Source organism: Vespa velutina, chromosome 25, assembly GCF_912470025.1.
Source record: "Vespa velutina chromosome 25, iVesVel2.1, whole genome shotgun sequence".
NCBI lineage: Eukaryota > Metazoa > Arthropoda > Insecta > Hymenoptera > Vespidae > Vespa > Vespa velutina.
The window spans coordinates 32,188-55,001 of record NC_062212.1 but is presented as its reverse complement, the minus strand read 5'-3'; the positions used below and the strand labels follow the sequence as shown (position 1 = coordinate 55,001).

The 22,814-nt window shown below is 31.7% G+C and overlaps 3 protein-coding genes across 31 annotated transcripts in view; 2 read left to right on the top strand and 1 right to left on the bottom strand.

Moving 5' to 3' along the window:
• Positions 1-5,398, top strand: part of LOC124957278 (myosin heavy chain, muscle) — a 19,021-nt gene extending 13,623 nt beyond the window's left edge. For 7 of the 16 annotated variants that reach the window (XM_047514163.1, XM_047514165.1, XM_047514161.1 and 4 more), the window contains 4 exons: positions 2,727-2,940; positions 3,057-3,367; positions 3,937-4,273; positions 4,402-5,398. In XM_047514163.1, the coding sequence (XP_047370119.1) occupies positions 2,727-2,940; positions 3,057-3,367; positions 3,937-4,273; positions 4,402-4,578 (1,039 nt within the window). In that variant the 3' untranslated portion in view covers positions 4,579-5,398. Of the gene's footprint in view, positions 1-35; positions 1,377-1,517; positions 1,642-2,726; positions 2,941-3,056; positions 3,368-3,936; positions 4,274-4,401 lie in introns of those variants that run through there. The other 9 variants (XM_047514170.1, XM_047514166.1, XM_047514168.1 and 6 more) reach the window with 4 other exon arrangements.
• Positions 5,399-5,590: 192 nt separating this feature from the next.
• Positions 5,591-11,505, top strand: LOC124957275 (protein PFC0760c-like). 3 transcript variants are annotated; one of them, XM_047514144.1, is made up of 6 exons: positions 5,591-7,114; positions 7,278-7,525; positions 7,606-7,788; positions 7,867-10,103; positions 10,174-10,307; positions 10,374-11,505. In XM_047514144.1, exons 1-6 carry the CDS (start codon positions 6,860-6,862, stop codon positions 10,380-10,382), a joined length of 3,066 nt encoding a protein of 1,021 aa, XP_047370100.1. In that variant the 5' UTR covers positions 5,591-6,859; the 3' UTR covers positions 10,383-11,505. The 3 variants fall into 3 exon arrangements, with proteins under 3 accessions (XP_047370100.1, XP_047370101.1, XP_047370099.1); XM_047514145.1 differs by having other exon boundaries at positions 7,867-8,993; positions 9,063-10,103; positions 10,174-11,108; XM_047514143.1 differs by having other exon boundaries at positions 10,174-11,108.
• On the bottom strand, positions 9,460-21,893 carry LOC124957273 (rab GTPase-activating protein 1-like). 12 transcript variants are annotated; one of them, XM_047514135.1, is made up of 17 exons: positions 20,779-21,893; positions 20,536-20,701; positions 20,238-20,451; positions 19,843-20,026; positions 19,400-19,765; positions 18,984-19,256; positions 18,725-18,893; positions 18,393-18,634; positions 18,072-18,260; positions 17,821-17,946; positions 17,550-17,735; positions 17,275-17,449; positions 15,295-15,485; positions 15,172-15,231; positions 14,904-15,095; positions 14,548-14,788; positions 9,460-10,807 (listed from the first exon to the last, which is right to left on the bottom strand). In XM_047514135.1, exons 1-16 carry the CDS (start codon positions 20,947-20,949, stop codon positions 14,552-14,554), a joined length of 3,141 nt encoding a protein of 1,046 aa, XP_047370091.1. In that variant the 5' UTR covers positions 20,950-21,893; the 3' UTR covers positions 9,460-10,807; positions 14,548-14,551. The 12 variants fall into 12 exon arrangements, with proteins under 12 accessions (XP_047370091.1, XP_047370092.1, XP_047370090.1 ...); XM_047514136.1 differs by lacking the exon at positions 9,460-10,807 and adding an exon at positions 13,461-14,445; XM_047514134.1 differs by lacking the exon at positions 9,460-10,807 and adding an exon at positions 13,461-14,442.
• Positions 21,894-22,814: the final 921 nt, after the last annotated feature.

Here is a 22,814-nt window from a genome sequence, read left to right as displayed (position 1 = left end):
TGAGGGCAAGAGAGAGAGAGAGAGAGAGAGAGAGAGAGAGAGAGAGAGAGAGAGAGAGAGAGAGAGAGAGAACACATACCGCTTTTGGAGTTTTATTTGAATTTAAAGTCAGTTTAAATTTAATTACTTCCAATTAGTATCCAATAGTTTTATTAGTTAATAATTTCATGATTTTATTAATATTTTCACTCACACAACAGTTTCAGTATGTTCCTAGAATAAATTCTTCTTTATTGATTTTATTTGTTGTGTCCCCTTTTTACAATTTTCACCAATTATGCTCATACATGATGAAAATGAAAAGAAAGATATAAAAGAAGGAAAAGAAACATAAGAAGAAAGTTGTGTTCAGGGCTATACCAATAATGAAGGTAACAATGTTGACCTCGTGGGTCGGTAGACACACCTCTGTAATATTCTTTCTCTCTTTCTCGCAAGCATCTCTTCGCTCGACCATAGAAACATTGCTTTTTCGTTCCTTTCAAGCCTGTTCACTCTCTCTCTCTCTCTCTCTCTCTCTCTCTCTCTCTCTCTCTCTCTCTCTCTCTATCTATCTATCTATCCATCTATCGATCTATCTATCTCTTTCGCTTAGACTAGCTCGAAGGAGAAAGAAAGAATGGCCGATACCTTCTTCTTAAACGCAAGGTGGAACCCCGTGGGTTCTATAATAAGACGTATCCTACGGTGTACACCGTCTGGTACTGCACGTGTACCTGATTTCATGATTGGCCAGCACCCCGCAATCTACCTCATACGTGCGTGATCTATACACCGTCCTTCTCTTTTTTACACCTCCCAGCATCCAAGAAGCTCTACGAGAAATAGAGAGAGAGAGAGAGAGAGAGAGAGAGAGAGAGGGAGGGAGGTAAATCGAGGAAAAGGATGGTATGAAGATACTACTCGCCGTGTTCTCCTCTAATGCCAACTACAAATTTCATTGGCCAAAAGTAATTCTTTTTTGTTGAGCTGCAAAGAGAAATACCTATGTTTATTTCATGAGATTTGCGAATTAATCAATAGACATCGTGAATAAAATCATCGTCGTTTATAATTGAAAATATAACAAATGTCATTACGGGCGAATGTTATTTATCTTATCGTATCTGCTTTTTAGATGCGTACATTGATAGGATTGTTTATCGCACTTGTAACATAAGTTCAATCAACATTCTTGCACCCATTTACTTCAAGTCCTTGCGTCCTTGTCCTTATTTGTTTTTACCTGTGCACTTTCTATCAACATTTATACTCATCGAAAAACTTTCTTTCGAAACTATAACTATTCTATTTCTAAGACTAGATAGCAACTCGGAATGAAATAATCAAACGATCAAGCGAAATACATAAGTATCAAAACTGAGCAATGTAGCAAGGTAAGTATACAGGATAATATGTATAAGGTATATAATAAAATAAGTCAAGTCGTACACTTATCATAAATATTAACTAATACTCGAGTGAGAAAGTTCTAATCGCAATAGAATCGACAAGTAATCAATTTTCACTTTTTCTAGGTAACGAAGAAAGACTGATCTTTTAAGCAGTCTTCTTCCCGTTGAAACTGTCACGACAATCCGACAACATCATTCGTCCCTGGATGGATCTTTTCGATTCTACTAAGAGCCCAATAGAGCGGTGGTAAGTTGTCCCGTTTTAATAGCACAAATGTGCCTACTATTTTAAAATTCTCATCTCTGAATCTAAATATTTTATTAAGTTCGTCCCGATGGATGTTTATTTGAAAGGCTTCCATCGTATCGCGCGTATTTTTAGTATTATTCTTACATTACATAATATCGTTAAAATATAATAGATATTATAGACTTTTAAAACTTTTACTCTGTATCCTAATGAATGACTATAAATGATGTTTTGTATCATATAATAAATTTCTATATATTCTCTATTAATAGCAACATTGCACCTCAGTATTTCCTTTCAATACATCGCATGGTATCAATTGTCGATGTATTCAAAAGTTTATTTCCAGAAGCTAAAAATATTCACGTTGTTTACTGAAAAAGGATTATTTTCTGTTTTTAGGAAGGGAAAGACTTTTCTATATTTCGTCTTATTTATTTCGCTAAAAAAAAGGAAAAAAAAAAAAAAAAAGAAAAAAGAAAGAATAAACGATTCCAATTTAACATATATTAAAAAGAATAATATCATAATAATAAATTCTAATATATATATATATATATATATATATATATATATTTGTCTGCTCCTTAGAATCGATGTACACAGATGAGTATTCTATTTATACCTGTGTGCTCTCAACAAACATATGACGATCGTTTACTTATACGTATAGTAAAATTATATTTCATTCGTAACTCAATATTCTCTTTTATGGTATTTTTGTCACGTTTTCCGCCGGAATCTTTCGGCGGTGATTAAAATTATTTTGATATTAAATATATTTTCCGTTTACTTACTTAATTTGAGAAAGCGAAGCGTTTTGATCGATGGACAGAAGCCTGCGGGCAATCGGCTCGGATTCGAAAAAGTTCGAAAATATCGATCGATCCTACCCAATACTCCATCGCATTCGTATTAAATAATATCATCCTATCTCTTGCTACGGACGTCTCTATTACATTTTAAATAAGACGTGTCTAAGAAAAATGATTACGATCAAAATATGATATCGCTTGATAGAGGTAAACATTCTTAACTTGCAACGTAAACGAGGATGATAGAACTTACGCTTTCCCTTGCAGCAGCAGTTTCGACGAAACATCGATGGACAGCTACCCGTTGGTGACGGTAACGGAAGATAGGGTAAACGATTTTTCAGAGGAAGTGATAAAAGAAGGAAATGATGTGGAAGTGACATCATTGGAGGAAGCGAAATCAGTGATAGCAGCGCTTAGGGCGAAACAGAGGGCACAGGCACATCAAATGCTAGCTTGGCGGAGGACGCTTAAATTGCAGGTAAAGTTCCCTACGGATGCAACGCTTTTGATAAGATTCCAAAAAAATAAAAGCGGATTATGAAAGGTTCGCGTGTGATAAATAATAAATAAATGGGTTACTTGAACGTTTTCCAGGAGGAGCTTGTGGCGCGACTAACGAGAGAGAAGGCCGAACAATTATGCACATTGTCTTCGCAACTATTTCTCTTCGAATCGCGACTTTGTCGGAAGCAGAAAGAAATCGAGGCGAGCCTGGTGCAACGGGAATCGATTATTCTCAGGCAACAAAGAGTGATACGGCAGTTGCAAAGTAGACTGGCGGAAAGGAGTGGTACAGGTACGAGAGACTCTCCTCCATGCGATGCTCTCGACAGACTGGACAGTCTCGGAGACAGCGACAGCGCCGTTGTACTCGAGGAGGCCGCGGACGACCCGGCACCACCGAGGTAAACATTATAACATAAACACGCGTATGCACCTACATTTCTTTATAATATAGGCTTTCATTTAGAAGGGCTCTTTTATAACAAACCGTTGAAAACATTAAGATATTTAACGAGATACGTAAGATCTCCTTGCATGCGTTAGTTCTCTTCACAACCTAGACGCAACCCAGAGACAGCCCGACCGTCTCCGGCATCCGATCCAGCGAAGTGGCTGGCTCCGCCTCCTGACAAAAAAAAAAAGAAAAAGAAAAAAAAAGAAAAAAAAAAAGAAAAAAAAAAAAAGAAAAAAAATCCTTGATGGCTGCTATTTGTAGGCAGGACCGCGCGGGAAGCTTCTTATACTCTCACATCGTAGCGAAAAATGTCTTTATAAAGTTAGTAAAGACGAGAATCATTTGAGATTGCGTATATATTGAGATACGACGAAATTCTCCCAAGTTCTAATCCAAATGAAATTCTTCTTCCTAGTGGGGGGGAAAAAAAAAAAAAAAACCAAGTTAACATTAGCGAATGTTTGCCTTAAGAAAAAATCAAAAATCTATAAATCTCTTTTGTTTTCTTCCGTCAAGATTTCGTTCGAACATCACGGACGTAACAGTTATACGATCGGTATCGGATGCGGTCGAGCCGTCGAGCAAGTATTCATCGATGCGAAGATGCAATGGTTTTCTACGTAGACCGGAAATCTTGGAAACCGTGTATTCGGTAGAAGAGGATGGCGATAGTGAAAGCAACCAGGAACCATCCGAATCTACAGAAAATTACGAGTGCGATGAGAGGCGGACGAAGAACTTTGGAAATGGGAAGGGCAGACTGCAGGAGCTTTACGGTAGCTTCGAGAGACTGGCACAGGAAGCTGATTCTCTGGAAAGTGAAAGACCAAGAGACGAGAGCCAACAAGCTCAGGTGAACGACGATCGAAAACGACGATCTTTTTGATATTTTTCGATAAGTGGACACATGCGCATTTCTTTACTAGCCATTCGAATTTCGTTTTCGATACTATAGAATCCTTTTTATCCTTTTTGTTTCAGGTGACGTACAATAGAGTAATGAGTAATCACAGGTCGGTGACAAAGCCAAAAGACGTAAAATATAAGAGGATAAATAAGGCAAAATCAAAGAGTTTGGAGGAGCTCAGAGGAAGACTAAGAAATTGGGTAGAGAAAGGAAATAAAATAGCTATATCATTAGATCAATCTTACGCTTGAACTTGTTCCATGAAAGTATTTAAATTATTTTTCCGAAGATTTATAAATTATTATCACCGTCGCGAATGAGAAATACCGTCGATAGTTCGCGTTCGGTTCTACGAAATCTGTGGTAATTCTTTCCTACTTAGGCGGTGTGCTAATGCTACACATTCTATCGAAATTTCATCCTTCCATGTGATATTTACTCTAGTATGATGATATCGTGCATGGTTTATGCCGATAAAATTGACGAGTGTGATGAGAGAGAGAGAGAGAGAGAGAGAGAGAGAGAGAGAGAGAGAGAGAGAGAGAGAGAGAGAGAGAGAGAGAGAGAGAGAAAAGGACCGCTTTAAAGATATATGTGATATGAATAGACATGTGACCGATGCGTCGGTAGTGTCTTATATTATTATATGCGAAACTCTATTATTTAACTAATGAAAGTTCGACTCTCGACAAAAGAACGATCGTTCTGGTATATACAAATTTCTAACAACTAAATTCTCCCTTTCCTGCCTTCCTAATCAATTTTTGTAATAAGTTCAGGCGCATTTAACGCGCGTGTCATTGCATATTTTTCATCGCCGATTTTATATCTTGTCATAATAATCAATTAATTCGAGCTTATTTATCTAGAATATTTATTCAACTATTTTCAAGTTGAAAATATTTATTTCGAAATGTTAAACAACTTTTTCTTCTCTTTACTACTTTGCTACTAATGAGTCGCATTTAAATACGATTCATTGCAAAGCATCAAGTATATAATATTGCAAGGCGTTATGTATCATCGTAAATCGAACATCTTTGTCAATTAAAAATATTACTGTGCGTTCAATTAAACGAAAGAATGTTTAATCGAAGGGCCTTTGATTGTTTAAAAGAGGCTTACTTTTAAGATGAGCGATATGCGTCTTTATTATTATCTCATCCTATAAAATTATTACTGGTAACTATAACTTTAACTTTATATATACATATATATATATATATATATATATATATATATATATATATATATATATATATATATTATAAAAATGAACGAGTGTACTATAGATATCCTAATTCGTATCGACTCCAAGATTTCGCAATTTTTCACTAATCATACATAACGGATACATAACATCACGTCTTTCCACTTACGTTTCTAAATATCAAATTGAAAATATATCCTTTGTGATGAATTTTATTCTCTACATTAATAAGTAGCCTTACCGATCTTTGTAAAATTCACAATTACTGCGTTTTATAGATTTACAAAATTATTTATGCTTAATTCGAATGATTATATACTCAGTAATTTTATCACTTCTGTGACATGTATGTATTCAATGCAATTATTTAAACGCATTATACAACTCTGCATTTCCTTGGCTTCTCCAATATCTTGGAGAATCTTTATAAAAATACCATGCCATTTCTATCCGAATGACGTGCGGATATTAAAGTTGCTTTAAAATCTTTTCTATTTTCTCATAATACGACTGAAAATGATTAATAAAAGATCTTACGTCATTTTACTGAAAATTATATATGACGCTTCAAACTTATCATGATATCTCGTTTACGTTATCATAGGTTATATATGTATTTCACAAAATAAGGGTACAAAACTTCTGACAATCTGCACTTTAACGAAAATATATTGTTATATCTCACACATTTGTCTGTACATAATTGCGAATCTATTATTAATTTAACATATTAATATAACTTTCGATGCTATGTATATAAGCATATTGTTTTTTTTAATAGTATAAATTTGCGCTTTATGTTCCTCTTGGCTAACCGCTAGCCCTATTCTCAAGAATACAATCGCACTCACACATCTGTACCGTCATTATTGATATTTTATGTTGATGTTATTAAAGATAGATGTAAAGAAATTTACTAATAATAATAATAATAATAATAATAATAATAATAATAATAATAATGAAGAATTAAACAGAATTTGGAAAATTAGACCAATTTAATAGGTTACCTCAGCTTGGTTATTGAACTGCGTCTGCAATGGAGGCATTAACAATAAGCATTAAAACATATTGACATTGATTGGGTATCGAATAATCGAGCTCGATTGGAGTATACGTTCGGCCAATCAGTGACGATCGTGTGCGGTCGATTGTCGCGCTACCTATGTAGATATGTGTTTCGCACGCATCAGATAGATGGCGCTTGCGAGCCCGCCACTAAAGTACCGTTGTAATAAAATGGCTGTCGTTCATTCAAACAATACGATTAAATTTCTCCGTTGATATTCGTGAACATCCTAACTGTGTATCTTTAATTAACTATGTTTTTAGTTTTATTTCATGTATTTTATCTTTTTGGGAAGTATGTATATGATAGTTATTGTAGGAAAGAAAAGAAAAATATGAAAACATTGCGTACTGTATCGGATGAAATCTATAACATGATAGATCCCGATACACTTCGGGATTACGACGAAAACGAGAAAATAAAGTTTTCTCCGCCAGCTTACATCCAAAGATATAATACAGTGATCGATATACTTTGCAGTGATAAATACAATGGCAAGATACGAAAGGTCCACATTAATATACCTTTTTCATAGTTGTACACTTTACTTATTTATGTAGATCTCGAAATTTATCGTCATCCCTTTTGATAAATATTTTTTTATTAATTTAATCAAATCTATTATATTATTCATTTCTTTCTAAATACCTATTTTCATATTGTTTCTATAGATTGTAGATTTTGGCTGTGCAAATCTTAACTTTTTGGTTCACCTAAAACATATCTCCGATGTAGAAGAAATATTATGCGTAGACATTGATAGAAGTGTTCTCGAAAATAACAAAGGCAAAGCCAAGCCATTAATTTGTGATTATATACATTTTCGAAAAGGTCCACTTCAGATACATGTTTACGAAGGTAGCGTTACAAGTAATGACAAAAAACTGGAGAAAGCCGATGCAGTGATCTGCATAGAATTGTGCGTTATCACCAAAATGATAATTGTCTCTTGTTTAGTCGAAGTTGTTTAATCGAACTTTAGTAATTGAAATTTTCTAGGATTGAACACTTGTATCCGGACGCATTAACGGATTTTCCGTTTAACATCTTTGGTTATATCAAACCAAAAGTAGCCATTGTAACAACGCCAAATGCAGACTTTAATGAATTATTTCCTTATTTTTCCGGACTCAGGCATCCAGATCACAAGTTTGAATGGACTAGAGAACAATTTCAAGACTGGTAAACTTTTTACACCTTCTAATTACTCGTACATACGTATACGTATATACGTATATGTATATTTATATTTATTTGTAGGGGACAAAACATTATTATAAGATATCCAGATTATCATGTAACATTCCATGGCATTTGTAATGGGCCAAAAGGTACGGAGCATTTAGGTGCTTGCACTCAAATGGCTGTTTTTCATCGTAATGAAAGGAACGAGAACGGTTCAGAATCGTTAGGTATTGATAATTTATTTAAGCTCGTAACGTCGCATAATTTTCCATTTAAAATTGACAATCGTTCGGACGAACAGAAGATTTTGGACGAAGTTATCTATCATCTTAACGAATCTGTATCTTTTGATAATATGCGAGGAGAAATGTCGCTTAAATCTTTAGTATCGTTATTGAGTAAATTTAATGTTACTATTGAATCATTGAGAACAATTTTGGAAGAAGCAGGATGGACCATAATTGATTACAAAGAAGGTCCTGCTACATTTATTCCAAAGCAAACAAGTACCGTAGAAGGTAGCTGTTTAGATGGCATTACAATGTTTGAAGATTCAGATGTATCTTTGGATTATTACGATGGATATACAAATACGGTGGAATCAATTGAAGCTTGGCATTCTGATAATTGGGACGAAGAACCGAGTGTTATTATACCTGAAAATAATTCTATCGTACAATATAACAATACTTATCTGTTTGATGGTGAACATGTGTCACCAAATATTAATGATCTTTCTGACAACGTTCATGAGTCTTCCGTTGATTCAATTCCAAGTAATCCCATTTTACAAGATGATGCTGATGATGCTGATGATGCTGATGATGCTGATGATGCTGATGATGCCGATGCTGATGATGATGATGATGATGATGATGATGATGATGATGATGTATCATCACTTGGAATTAATTTTTATATGTTATCTGATGGTGATACAGCCAGTAATTCAAACGTAAACAATGACAATAATAGATTTATAGGGTCTAACGAAAGGTTAAATAGAACATTAGATTTTTACCATTCTACAACGGTATTATCCTCTTCGATGTCGCCTCAACCGCTGTTGATTCATTTGGATCAATTGAACAGTTCCTATCACGATGATACAGTTGTAGACGTGCCATATTCATCGTTTTTGAATAACACTTTTCATTCGTCAGACACATTGAGAGATGAATTTGTTAATTTGGAAGAAGCAAGTAATGGAAAATTTGAGCAAGTAAATAGAGAGGAAAAACAGATTTATTATGAAGATCATTTTGTTCTAGAGGATTGTCAATCTGCATCAACAACGAATCAGCCGCAACACACAAGTTCACCACGAGTTCTTGGAAAAACTAAAGAACCAAATTCTAATCGGAAATCATTGAGGCCTGAAAATATAAGCAACGGCGATATATCAAAAACTTTACTATTGGCCGATAAAAAACCGTTGTCGCCTTCTAATGGCGTAGTAAGTATTAGTCAAATTTCTCTAAAGGATTTTAATGATACTAACGTATCGACTACATCGAGTCTATCCAGAATCGACAGTTATAATGCAATAACAAAAAGTGATACAATCGAAAAGAACCACATAGTTGAAAAAGAAGTTGCAATATTGCCAAGAGAGGATCATGTGGAAAATATGTCTTTGGATAAAATCAAATGTCTTTATCTCCCGTGTGCCAAAGAAGATAGTGATATTATATTACAATCTAAGGGAACAGAAAATTTAAATGATGATATTCAGTCTGAAACATGTTTAATAAAGGCCGTTGCCGGATGTAAGGATTATTCAAAAAATTTCAATCAAATTTGTATAATATCTCCAGGTAACATTGTAGAAGTAAAGCCTCATAATTCTCCGGAGCCCATAGAGACTCCTCCAAATAGTTGGTCACCAGAAATTATAGATTCTGGCTATCCAAATTCTGTATCAGCACCGGATATGACACCGGAATATGATCTACCTAGTATAGCGCATGATAGGATCGCACCCGATTCAGAATCCCCAAGTGTAGCGGAAGCGCCGCGGTTTGAAAATTTAGAACCAGTGGTAATAGAAAATGGTGATCTTGCAAATAATAATAGGGATGACGAAGGTAACAATATGATAGCTGTTGCCGATAACGATATCGAAAATCTTCAACCGTTGATTAATGTTTTGGAAAACGATCTTGAAAATGAAAATGACATTTATGTCGTTGAAAATGGTTTTCCCATATGGCTATTGAGAATATTAGAAATGGCTAATCCAATAGATGTTGTTGATGGACAACATATTTTAAGGGATCGCAGAGAATTGATGCCCTTTGATCTTATAGAAGGTAAATTCATATATCACATGTATTCTTGAATGATTAATATTTTTATATTACACATGCTTTATATATACAGACGACCAAGAATATTTGGGCATAGATCACGATGAAGGCTTTGATAGTAATTCCTCCGTAGAAGATAGCGAGCAAAATAATGACGAAATATCAAGTAATTTTACGGAAGGAAATCATATTGATAATAATAACGAAGTAATGCATGACACAGACAGCGAACAATTTTGAAGATATCGTTTCTGTACGTTATTCTTTTAACAGCTATGCTGACAGTGATGAATGGCTAATAAGAAATACGTGATGCTATCGAGGAAAAAAATCCTGACATATCATCGTTCATTGCTGCCTATACAATTTATCGAATTTGAGCTATAAAATTAAGGGTATTAATAATTTTCTTACATTTTTATATTTCATTGATTTTTTTTTTTTTTTTTTTTTCTTTTTCTATACAAATATTATTGTAACATATCCAATGAAATATGAAATATACTTTTTGATTTTATACGCGATGAAATCCGGTTTTGAAGCGGTCCACATAAATATCATTGAAATTATAAATGATATAACTAAATGTTTCATATAAAAGTTTAACGACGCGTGCGGAGTATAATTTGTAACACACACTTAATCATCTCTATCGTTATGGTGGTGTAGATTGCATGCTGCCTTCCTTGACACTTTTCAACTATTATCTGAAACATTTTGAATTGTATCTCTTATATAATAATTTCAATAATACTTTGATGAAGTGATCCTTAAATTGGATATCCTATAATATTTTTTATGATAAGATTTAATGTTAATACATATTATTCTGTGTTATTATCAGTTATTAGTTCATCACTAATAATCTGTAGATTAATACTTTTTACTTTTGTATTTCTGAACAAAAATTATGATTCATCTATATGAACGGAGGAGGGAGTTATCATCATTGAGCCATGAATTATCTGGTTTTTTTTTTTTCGTTATTTTCTTTTTTTTCTTTTTTTCCTATCAAGCAAAAGTATTAAAAAATACCAAAGTTTGCACAAATATATTTTTTTATGATATACGATTTTTCTTTCATTATTTTAAAATTTATTATATATAATACTGATTAAGCAAGTTTATTTTCAGGAATAATTATTATTTCTTTTTTTTTTTTTTTTCCCCCCCAGTATTAATATGATAAGAGTAGTTTGGGACAGTGTTCATTAGTATATTTTTAAAAGAATTAATATTATATTTGTTTTATACTTACACATATGCTAAATCCATAATTAGTTTAATGGAAAAATACTCTGTATGAGACTGAGACTACATATCTTTTTAATTTCATTATTGTGTGTATCATTTAATTTCATTATTATCTTTGACAAATAAACAATGTAACAATTCTGTATAAATATTATAGATATTTATGTCATTATATTTACCAAAATCCTTTCATATGTTCCATACATTACACAATTTATGTTCTATTAAGAGAATGTTTAATTAAAAAGAGCATCTTACAAATAGTACAGAGATGTGATATTTATTTCAATAATTTTTCTCTAATATTACAATGTTTACAGTAATAAAATAAACACTTATATACATGAGTGTATGTACGTATGTCGTATGTATACGTGCACGTATATACCTACAAATACACGTGTGTGTATATGCGTGTATATACATATGTATATATATATATATATATACATATGTATGTATGTATGTATGTATATACACACACATACACGCGCGCGCGCATACATATATATATATATATATATATATATATATATATATATTTATTTATTTATTTATTTATTTAGTCATTTATATATACATAGGGAGGCAGAGCTTTCCATCCAAACTACGAAAGTATTCTATAAATTGGAATAATCCTTATATTATACTTTTCTATTTATTTTTCCTGCTTGCTTCCATAGTTTGTTGTTAAAGCTCCGAGATATTTTATATTTCTACGATTTTATGGTACTTCATCTCTCTTTTTTAATATTATATATTTTATATTTACAGAACAAATATCCACAATTTTATAATGAGATTCGGGATTAATAACGATAATCGATAACTGAAAGTTCCATCAAACTAAGTTTAAAGATAACAACAAAGTTAGAATTAAAAAGGAAAAAAAAAAATAAATAAAAGAAAATCCAATACTTATATATTACAAAATAATGGCACAAAAGAATTTAAATAGTTACAGAATCATACAAACATTTTTTTACTATTTGACGAAACTTTTAGAAATCAAACTAACTTTTTTAATTATTGGTAAAATCCATTATTACAATATGCTGTCAATTTATAGAGAAGTCAACATTCTAATTGTATATAATCCTCGATGCGAGCTCAAATTGAGAATTCTTGTGAAATCACTTTAAATATGTTCAATTATTTTATATAGATAATGTTGGAAGCTACGTATGTTATTTTACTGATTCTTCTATTGCATATTTTGTCATTAATATCAGTGCGTTGTGGCAAGATTCTTTGATCCTTTAAATATCTAGCATTTTCCCTAAATTAACTAAATCTGGGTAAGACAAACTTATCTAGATAATATACCTTGATTTTTCCAGATTATATTTAATAATATTATATGAATATTTGCAAAATTGAGAGAATGATTTATAGTAAAATCACGTTTGTAAGACTGTAAGGCTGATCTTATTAAAAAAACTCGTCATTAAAATTTATATTACGATCAGATTACATGTATACAGATATATTTATAAAACTTAATGACACACAGAGTGGTCTTTATTATATTTAATTCACGCGATATGAAATGATATTAATTAATTTATATTTCGAAATGCTTATAAGATATATGGAAATTTGTTTCATTCTAAAATAAAAGGAAATAACGATTGCCATAATTTTTAGAAAAATATATTAATGTACGATATTTATATCAATATTTTAACATATAAATGGCCCTTTTACTTAAAACTAATTGACAGACAATAAATATGGTATTGCTTTCATAAAGCTTTGGAATGTAAATTTAACACGTATAAAATCAATCGGTACAAAAAGTAAATTAAGTGATTAATCTCTTTTCATTAGTATTTATATGTTAAATATCAATTTGTATAAATGTGTAATTTTGTCTATTCAATCAGTGAGTATGTATATATACATATATGTCCATGTTGCATATACACAATTATTTTTTAAACTATTAAAGAGAACGAAAAGAAAAGAAAATATGCAAAGTTGATATATGACTTAAGAAATATAAGACTTGTACTGTTCACGAGATAAATAATATATAAATAAAGATTTTAAAAGTCATCTTATTAGATTCAAATGGTACTTGTGCTTATATAATTACAATTAGTGCTTACTTATATTACTGCTTATTTATTTCTTTTTCTTTACTCTTTTTTTTTCTTTTTTTTTTTTTTTTTTTTTTTATCCTTTTCCTTTTCTTTTTTTATTACTCAAAACACATTAAAAGGGATATAGTACATTAACTTTTGATGTATGGCTGTGAGTAGTTATCTTCAGTACTTTTTATCTTAAAGTACTTATATGAGCTGTATGTATTAGCTAAAATATAAATGAAAAGAATATGTGGATGAATGCAACTTTTTTATCTTGTTTTCTATTTTTCCTTTTTGCTTTTAAATATCCTTAACAGCCCAAGAAATAATTGTGTGTATATATACTTTAGTTTAAACATGTAATATACGCATACATATGAACGAACATTTCTCGCAACATTTCTAGTTTTCATTTTTCAAATTTTAAATAAATACCATAGAAAACATGGGATAAATATTTTTGTTTCTATAATTTATTATAGCGAATAGTTTCTCTTATCTGCATGGACAATGTCATTCTTCATGTACTTTTATAAATGAAATTTTTTTATCCTCTCATATATGCAAACTTGACTGAAGTTAATTATTTGCTTATTTAAGTTTCCTCTCATTCGATTTTGCTCACTTCTATCAATCGAAGGACAAAAGCATTAATTTCGATTAGACTAACTTAGGACTATTTGAAAATTTGCACCATGCTCTTTTTTATGTAATTTCATGAAAGAATAATAAAAAGAATTTTTTATTATTTTTAGCGTTTAACATATTAAGGACTTATAAAAATAAATGAGCATATTAAAAAACAATTTCTTAAAAAAAAGAAAATTAATACAATATTAGTGTAAGAGATAATACAGCTGCATTAATAATGTTATGCATGCGTCATGTAAAACATAACGAATACATAAATGTCTCATTTAGTGTGTGCGCGAGTGCGCGCGAGTGTACACACACACGCACACACTCATATACATATTTACTCTTCTATTACTCTTGGCCTACTTAAAAAAAATATTGTTATTGTGATGTTTTCATTGAAATAATCATAACTTTCAAATGCAATATTCAAGGATAATTGCACACGTCGTGAGAAAATCACTTACCTTACTACACTACTTCCTTAAGACTATCACGACTATCACGGCTACGTGAATTTATTATATGATGATGTACGTCATCTCCTGGAGTACTTTCGCGTCTTAAATCTCTTAATGACGAAGGGCCTATAACTTCTCGCTTGTTTGTTGCTTCCTTTATAGTAGACAAAGTTTTACTGAGCCATGGCCAACTATTTCGTGCAGCTTGAAGTTCAGAAGCAGTTGCATGTAATTGGTGTGTCAAATCCTATATTATGTTCACTATATATTAGATTATATTTTTATAATAATTTTACAATATTATTTAATTATATATCTTTTGCACACACACACACACACACACACACATCCTTTAAATTTACCTGATTTCTACATTCTGCTTCCACATGTGCTAACTTTGTCTGTGCCAATTCTAATTCTAATTCTCTTACTCTTTCTTGTACTCTATGCAGCATGGGGTCAATTCGATTTTCTAAAGGATGTGCTATATCTGCTAATATACTAGATGAATCCATTATGCATGTTCTACATTTGTCACACCTTGATACCTTAGACTGTAAAAAATGTTTTATTCTTTATCATGATTTCTACATATACCAAATTCAATAGTATTTGAAAAAAATTGTTTACCCGTAATTCACTTAAAGTTGCTTTTGCAGCATTATAGTCATCTTCCAAACGTTGACAAATCTACAAACAAAAGATTTATCATGATACAGATGCACTTAAACATTTTGCAAAATGATTAAGTACCTGTTTATATTCTGCAATAATAATATTACTTCGACGACTCTCTGCATCGGCTCTTGTTACCTCACGTTGTAGCATTTCTTTAACTTGAGCTAGCTCTGCTTCCAATCTCTGCTTTTCTTCCTCATTTCTTGCAACTGTACCTCTTAATTGTTCCACCTCATTACTGTATTCATCTGCATTTTCTTGAGCCTCTGAATGAAAATAATTTATATGAATAAATCATGAATGCTTATATTTATGGTGATAATCTATAATACTTTATATAATATTGATTTTTATTTTCTTTCTATGTAATGTCTATGATTTGCCTTTATATATAATATTTTATGATAATACTCTTTAAACGAAGATCAACGCTTTGTCAACATTATCCATTACATGGTATTTATTATAAGTAATTTAGAATTTATTTTTAAAAGACTATTTTCATTACTGTTATTCAAATAATTACAATAAAGCATCTTAACGATGTTCTAATAACATTAATCTACAATAATCTACATTACTGATTTTTAAGTCCTTCAGGGGGGTGGGGGGGGGGCGCGGCCCATGCAAAGAATTGTTAGATAAGATAATCTAACGTTACTCATATTTTCTCACTTCTCCCCTTCTATCACTATATTTCTATATTTTAAATTAATATTATTCAGATAATTATATTTTTTTGAAGGATTTCAATAAAAGTGATATTACTGATATAACTTAAAATAATTTCGTAAAAAATTTGCTAGTAAAGTGTTTATACTTTAATATAAGCATAATCTTTCATGCAGCTCTTTGTGTTGTAAGTGAAAGCTCTGTTATATTACTTATAGGATAACTAGGATAAAAAAAGGTAATTGATACAAGTAAACAATATTCTAAAAGGATAATTTATTTTTTCAGTGAGCTATGATAAATAATTTATAAATAAAAAGCAGTACAAATCATTACTGCATCAAAACAGTAAAAAAGATAAGCACAAGGAATATGTAGATACACGCAAAATGTTATATTATAAAATAAACAAATATTCAACATACAAGAAAGATGTTTTTGCCAAAACAAAACTTGCCATGGAACTATGTGCATTAATCAGAAATTTCTATTTATAAATAGAATATGGACAAAATAATTCTAAAATATTTATTAAAGAGCACAACGATATACAATGATAATGGCAAATCATTTTATCTTGCAAAATAATGATAAAAAAGCATTACCACCACCTGTTTTTTTTTCTTTTCTTTTTTTTTTTTTCCTTTTAGAAATTATATGAAGAGTATACTTTTTATACTTGTCATAATTTGATGTTGAAAGTAAAATTTTTGTCTTCACAAATAGCTACATAAAGAATAAATAAAATAAGTCTAAGTAAAAAAAGCAATTTTGATTTTTTGTTTGTGGGTTTTTATCCCATATAAAAAATACATTATTACGTGACTAGAACCATAATTTTTACTTTGGTACATAACATAAAGCTTGTGCCATATGCGATTACGCGCACCCACATACATACACGTACGGCCAAACTTTCGCGCGCGTGCGTGCACACACACACACACACACACACACACACACACAACATATGAATAGAATCAGTAGAATTTCGATAACATCGATTATGACACGTTTAAGTGCTATGCGTTACGTGTTACATTTAAAAAATACAGGTATAACATCAAATTTATATTGTAATTCTATGCGTTGTTAAAGATCCTCGATTAATATTTATCATGTGACAAATTAAATCTGACTAGTCTCTTGAAAAATTGTCATCATTAATTTTAAGTACTACGTTTTAGAAACTACCTGTATATGTCAAACCTTTTCAATAAACGTATTTGTTATACCTTATAGAAAGGATATACACACTGGCAAGTAATATTACTTTGAAGTAACACATAAAACACGTATGTTTGTTCGAAAAAAGAATTATAGAAATTTTCGTATATACCTATATACATATTTGATTCGTTCAAACATAAAATATAAAATTACCTTTTAATGTCATGAATTCTGCTTCATATTTCTTCAATTTCTTCAATGTAACGGAACAGGCCAGTTTCATTACATAACGTGATATTTCCTCGTTTCTGCAACGTTTAGGTAAGTGCACTCTGAAGTACTTTAAAATGCTTTCAAAATCCAGTTGTAATAACTCCTTTTTGCATAACTGTAAATAGATTAAGAAAGAAAATCATTGATTTATTCGTTATTTGTAATAATCAGATGATTATTTGATCTAGACGTTTATTCTTATTAAGACAACTTACCATTAACAATGCAAGAGCTACTTGGAAGAGAGTGTCGAGTCCTTGTAAGAGGAAAACATCTAAAATGTGGAATACAAGATACAATGGAAATCTAGCTGTAAATAGAGTCAAAAACCATTGTGCTGCAAACATATGTGTTTCAACACCACGATCGCAGAAATGTTTGTAAAGTTCGGGAAGTTGATCCTAAAGAGAGAATAGTATTGACAAATTATAATTATAGAAAATATAATCATGTCACGGTCTTTATTATAAAAATGATTTGACTAACCTCTATTAAACGATTCAATTGATAAAATCTCATGTGAAGATTATCAAATCTGTCTTTGTATAAATCTCGTAAACCATAATCGTACATTAATCTTACAAGTACACAAAAGGCTTGTTCTTCGGGCATCTACAAAAGAGCAAATTTTGTCAATTAATGTCAATAAATAACAAGGATTAAAATGAATCAGGAATATAATGATATATGGATGATGCATACATAAACTGTTTAGGTGGCATCTATTGATTACTTACATGTAACAATAAACTAGCAACTAAAAAACTTAAACCTTGACAATATCCAACTTCTTCGTCATATACTGCATAAGCTTTACTTATTCTGTACAAAGAATCCTGGCCTAAACCACCGGTTTCTTTGAAGAAATCATGTGCTGGAAATGTTCTGTTGATGTCCCTTAATATAACGCTTTCACAGCTACTTTCCTGTTAATATATTTTATATAGGTTACTTATATATATATATATATATATATACGTATATGTATATACATATATACATGTGACATTATAACAAGGAGAAAGCGGGGATGGGGGAAATTAATAAAATGTATTAACCTTAGTAATCAGTGTTCTATACTTGTCCATCATTTCCTGGGAATTGTCACAATTACTTAAACGTTGCCATACCTCACCGCGTAATGCTTCAGGAATTCCTTGTTTCGTCAGTTTTATTAGAAGCTTCGGACGTTGATCATTAATTTGCCAACTGTCTAAAACTTCTCCCCAGCTTGCCAATTCATCTGCGGAACAATCTTTTGACACTTCACCTGTCCCGCTTAACATTGGCTCATCTCCATCTGTATATGGATGTAAATGAAAATATGTATTATTGTCATTATAGAAATTATATTATATTATAATAAAATCTGAATATTATATTATAAAACCTGAATCTATTTCCTCCTTGGGAGTTAAAGTGTCAATGCTAGTCAAAGAGGGTGATCTGATTAAGGAAGCTAAATTAAGAGCAAGATTTAATCTATTTCTATCTAATTCTCCTGATGTTTCTATACTTTGCACCTCGTAATGAACTTCACTCCCATCGCCAGATATTATCTGTAGTAAAAATGTCAATCTTATGAAACTTTGTAACGTTAGTAATTCGTGTAATAATAAGAATATTCTTTCATTTGAAAAGCATTTTACCTCTTTAGAGTTAAGATAAAATTGTTGGACTAAATTTCTCTTATTAAAGTACCAAAATCTCTCATTTTGTGGAAATACTTTAACAGGAGTTTCGATTACGAATCTCACTGGTTCCCTAATACCTCGTATAACTAAATCAACTGCTACTGTCATGAATATTTTGCCCTCTCTAGGTGTCTCTATATTAAGAGTTTCCAAAGCTGGATCAGCTGGATCCCATTGGCCACATATATTGTAACATCGATCCTGGACTATTGGGCCAGTACTGACTTGCTGTAACAGTAATAATTTTTATAAATACATAATGTACACGTGTATGATGATATAGACGCACAGATAGAAATAATGGTTTAATTATAATATAATTATTTTATATGAATTTTACATGAATTTAATGTCAAATTAATATTGCATACCATTTCAAGTAATCGCATATCACTATGTTTCACATTACGTCCTGGGCTAACAAGAACACCAAAACATCTCTCAACTTCAAGAGTAATACCTCCTTCCTTACTGGAAACTTGTTGTATACTCAAACAAACTTGCTTTGCTATATTACTCCGAAATTTGAAACAATTCCTGTCCTTAGGAACAGTACTAAAACCACCTTTACCATCTTCCTCCTTAACTTCCATGGTAACTTCAAAAATGAATACACGAGAATTAATTTTTTCACCGCCCGAGTTATAATTATTAAAGTCACTCCCTGTTAAAGAATTTGTCATTGAACGTGGTATTCTGTGGAAGGCTTTAGAGAAACAAGCTGACACTTGTCCAACCTACGGAAAAACGAATTAATTAATGATGCATATTATATGGGAATCGAAAATGAGAAAAGAAATTATAGAAGACCTACTGCTTCTGGTATATTACATCGAAAGACATGACATTGATAAATAGCAGATTCCAAGGTATCACCATGAGACCATGTGAAAGCGAAGCATGCGGCACACAGTCCAGAACTTTCTCCACGTGCGTAAAATAAAATTCGTTGTACTTCATAATGGGCAATTGGTTGCTGAGTGGCAGCATCGTATAAACTATAAGAAGAAGATAAAGATGGCACTTAATCAAAAGGATTTAATTAAAGTTTCATCCCTAGGACGTTTTATTATATTGTAATTAAAAGAAAAAAAAAAAAGAAAAAAAAGAAAAAAAAGAAAAAAAAAAAAAAAAAAAAAAAAAAAGAAAAAAAAAGAATTTTTCAATTTACCTTTTATCTTTAGCATATTGAATTTTTATATTACTTACACGACAGAACCTTGGGAACTACTCGGTACAGAGACTGAAATTTTAATACCCAGGTTAAGAGATTGTTCGGCATTTAAAATATTCATATTACGTTGTATTTCACATTCTGATTTTGGTGCATTTATTGCTGCAGCTCCCAGATACGTAACACCATTGAAAATTGTGCATTCTTGTTGTACATGCGATAATGTGTTTAATTCTAAAACATACAAACCTTCCTTTTGCAATTTTTAAATTTTCTTTTATAACAAATCCATTGAATATGCTTAATCGTAGAATAAAAACAAATGCTACCTACCCTCCTCTATGAAATCATCAGGTTTCATTACGTCTTGCTTTTCTGTACCATTTATACAGGAACTAACGTCATAAAATTTGCTGTGCCCTACTTTCTTGGCCTTTTGTTGAACAGGATTTGTTACTTTGTAATCTCTACCCTCCATTTTTGAATCTTCCGTTAATACCTTAAGGGATTTGAACGAGTAAACAAACAATTATGTCATTCCTCTTGATCTTTTTTTTCCTTCCATTAATTTCGTACCTCACGAAGATTATTTTGCAGATCCTCTAAATTTCCGTTATTGGCAATTTTTAACATCGGCGCCTCAAGTAACGTTTGTTGTTGCTTGGTAGTACCCTTGTCACTCACAAATTCATATTCATCGCTGGTTGCCACTGATTCCATAGACTTGACACTCATACTATCCTCCATAACTATATCTGTAATGCACTTGTAATATATATTATATTCACATTGTAAAGGGAGGTGAAAAGAAGCATTGTGCTCGATTGACTAGAATGAAATGAGATATTGTATGAAAAAGTGAAAAAGAAGAAGAAGAAGAAGAAGAAGAAGAAACAGAAAGAAGAGAACAAAGCAAAGGAGAACATCTTTATTTATTAGTCTATTAGCCGCACACAATATTGCACTAATATTGCTCTTTTATAAATTCTACAATTAGAACGAAAATATAATATTTTAGGATTAAAAGTACATAAAAAAAAAAAAAAAACCTCATGAAATATTATGGTGCTTGCTTCGACATTCACTCGGCATAAGTAAATAAGACGAGAAGACACAGAGTATTTCTATCACAGTCACATAGAGAATTAATACATGGGATGTTAATACGATGAAAAATACATAATTAATATCTCTATGCGAATCCAAGGAAAGGAAAATTGTATAATAAAGGAGGATCGCGTGTACGAAGTTCGGTACGTCATAATGACACGAATTTGGAACTAACTCAAATCTGCGATATTTCCCTTTTTCGCAAAGCCCTTCGAATCATCTGATTCGCATAGTTTACACAGGCCCTTCCGTATTTTCCTATTATCCCCCTGAAATATATTTCAAGTTCCTCTCGCCTTTTGTGCCTCCCGCTAGAAATCTTGATTATTATCTTTTGTGTGTGTGTGACAGAACGAAAACTTGCGGGTATACCGGCGCTAACGATCGTTTTAACGATCATTAAAGTAGTCACCGAGTAGATGTAAAATATTTCGATTTTTCGCGCGACCCCGTTTTTCTCCACTCTAATAATTCGGACACGGCAATATTACATGAGTTTTCAGAATCAAAACTATTGTACTTGACAGAAACGACAACCACGGTGTCCGCCATTCGAGCAATGCGATTCCGGAAGTCTACCTTGCGAAAGATTCGTCGGTTAACGCGGAAGAATTTTGAATCTCTCATACGATACTAATACGATTATAGATTACTACATATTAGTTTCGTTTTAACACGAACTCGATTAATAATCTTTTCGAGCCTTATTGTTCCTTTTTTTTCTCTCTAACAATGGAACCAGGACATATTAAATTGTCAAAGGTAATAAGTTTCTTTTAGTAAAAAACAAAAAGATATGCATTCATATTACTAGTGTTAAATATTAAATGGATGAACAACTATAGGAGAATATCGATGCAATTAATAGGATTAATAAAAGCAACAATATGAGGCATTTCTGAGTTGCAAGGCAAAACCCGCCGGCAAAGCTTTAATTAAAAGTAACAATACGGCGAGCTCTAGATCGAATCGAACGACCAATCAACTGACAGAGCTGCGCTTCCACAAACCGTGATTCGTGACAGCCAATCGAATTCCGGAAGAGCTAGCCTAACATTTTAATCGTCCATTGATGTGTATGCATATGTATATTAAACAAACGGACGATGCACCAGCTAAAAGTAATCCAGTAGAAACATTCTACCAGATGATACACAAGAATTGAACATTAATGCAATTACTCATAGTAGAGGCATTTTTGTATTGGTGCATCATTCTACGGCAGGATGCTCATTGGACAAGAATAAATGTAGGCTTGAGAACGCCTTCTTCTTACGAATTGTAATGTTGGCTATCCTGAAATAAGACTAACAATATATAAATGATCGTTTCTTCATCAAGATGAAATGATTAGACGTTTACGTTGATAGTGAATATACGCTTTCATCGTTCTCGGCCGTTCTCGATACTTTTCTACCATACTCGATACCAACGGTGTTCACCTTAATCATTTATATTTTATTAATCGTATTATCTGCTTTTATTTTCGAATTTATTTATTA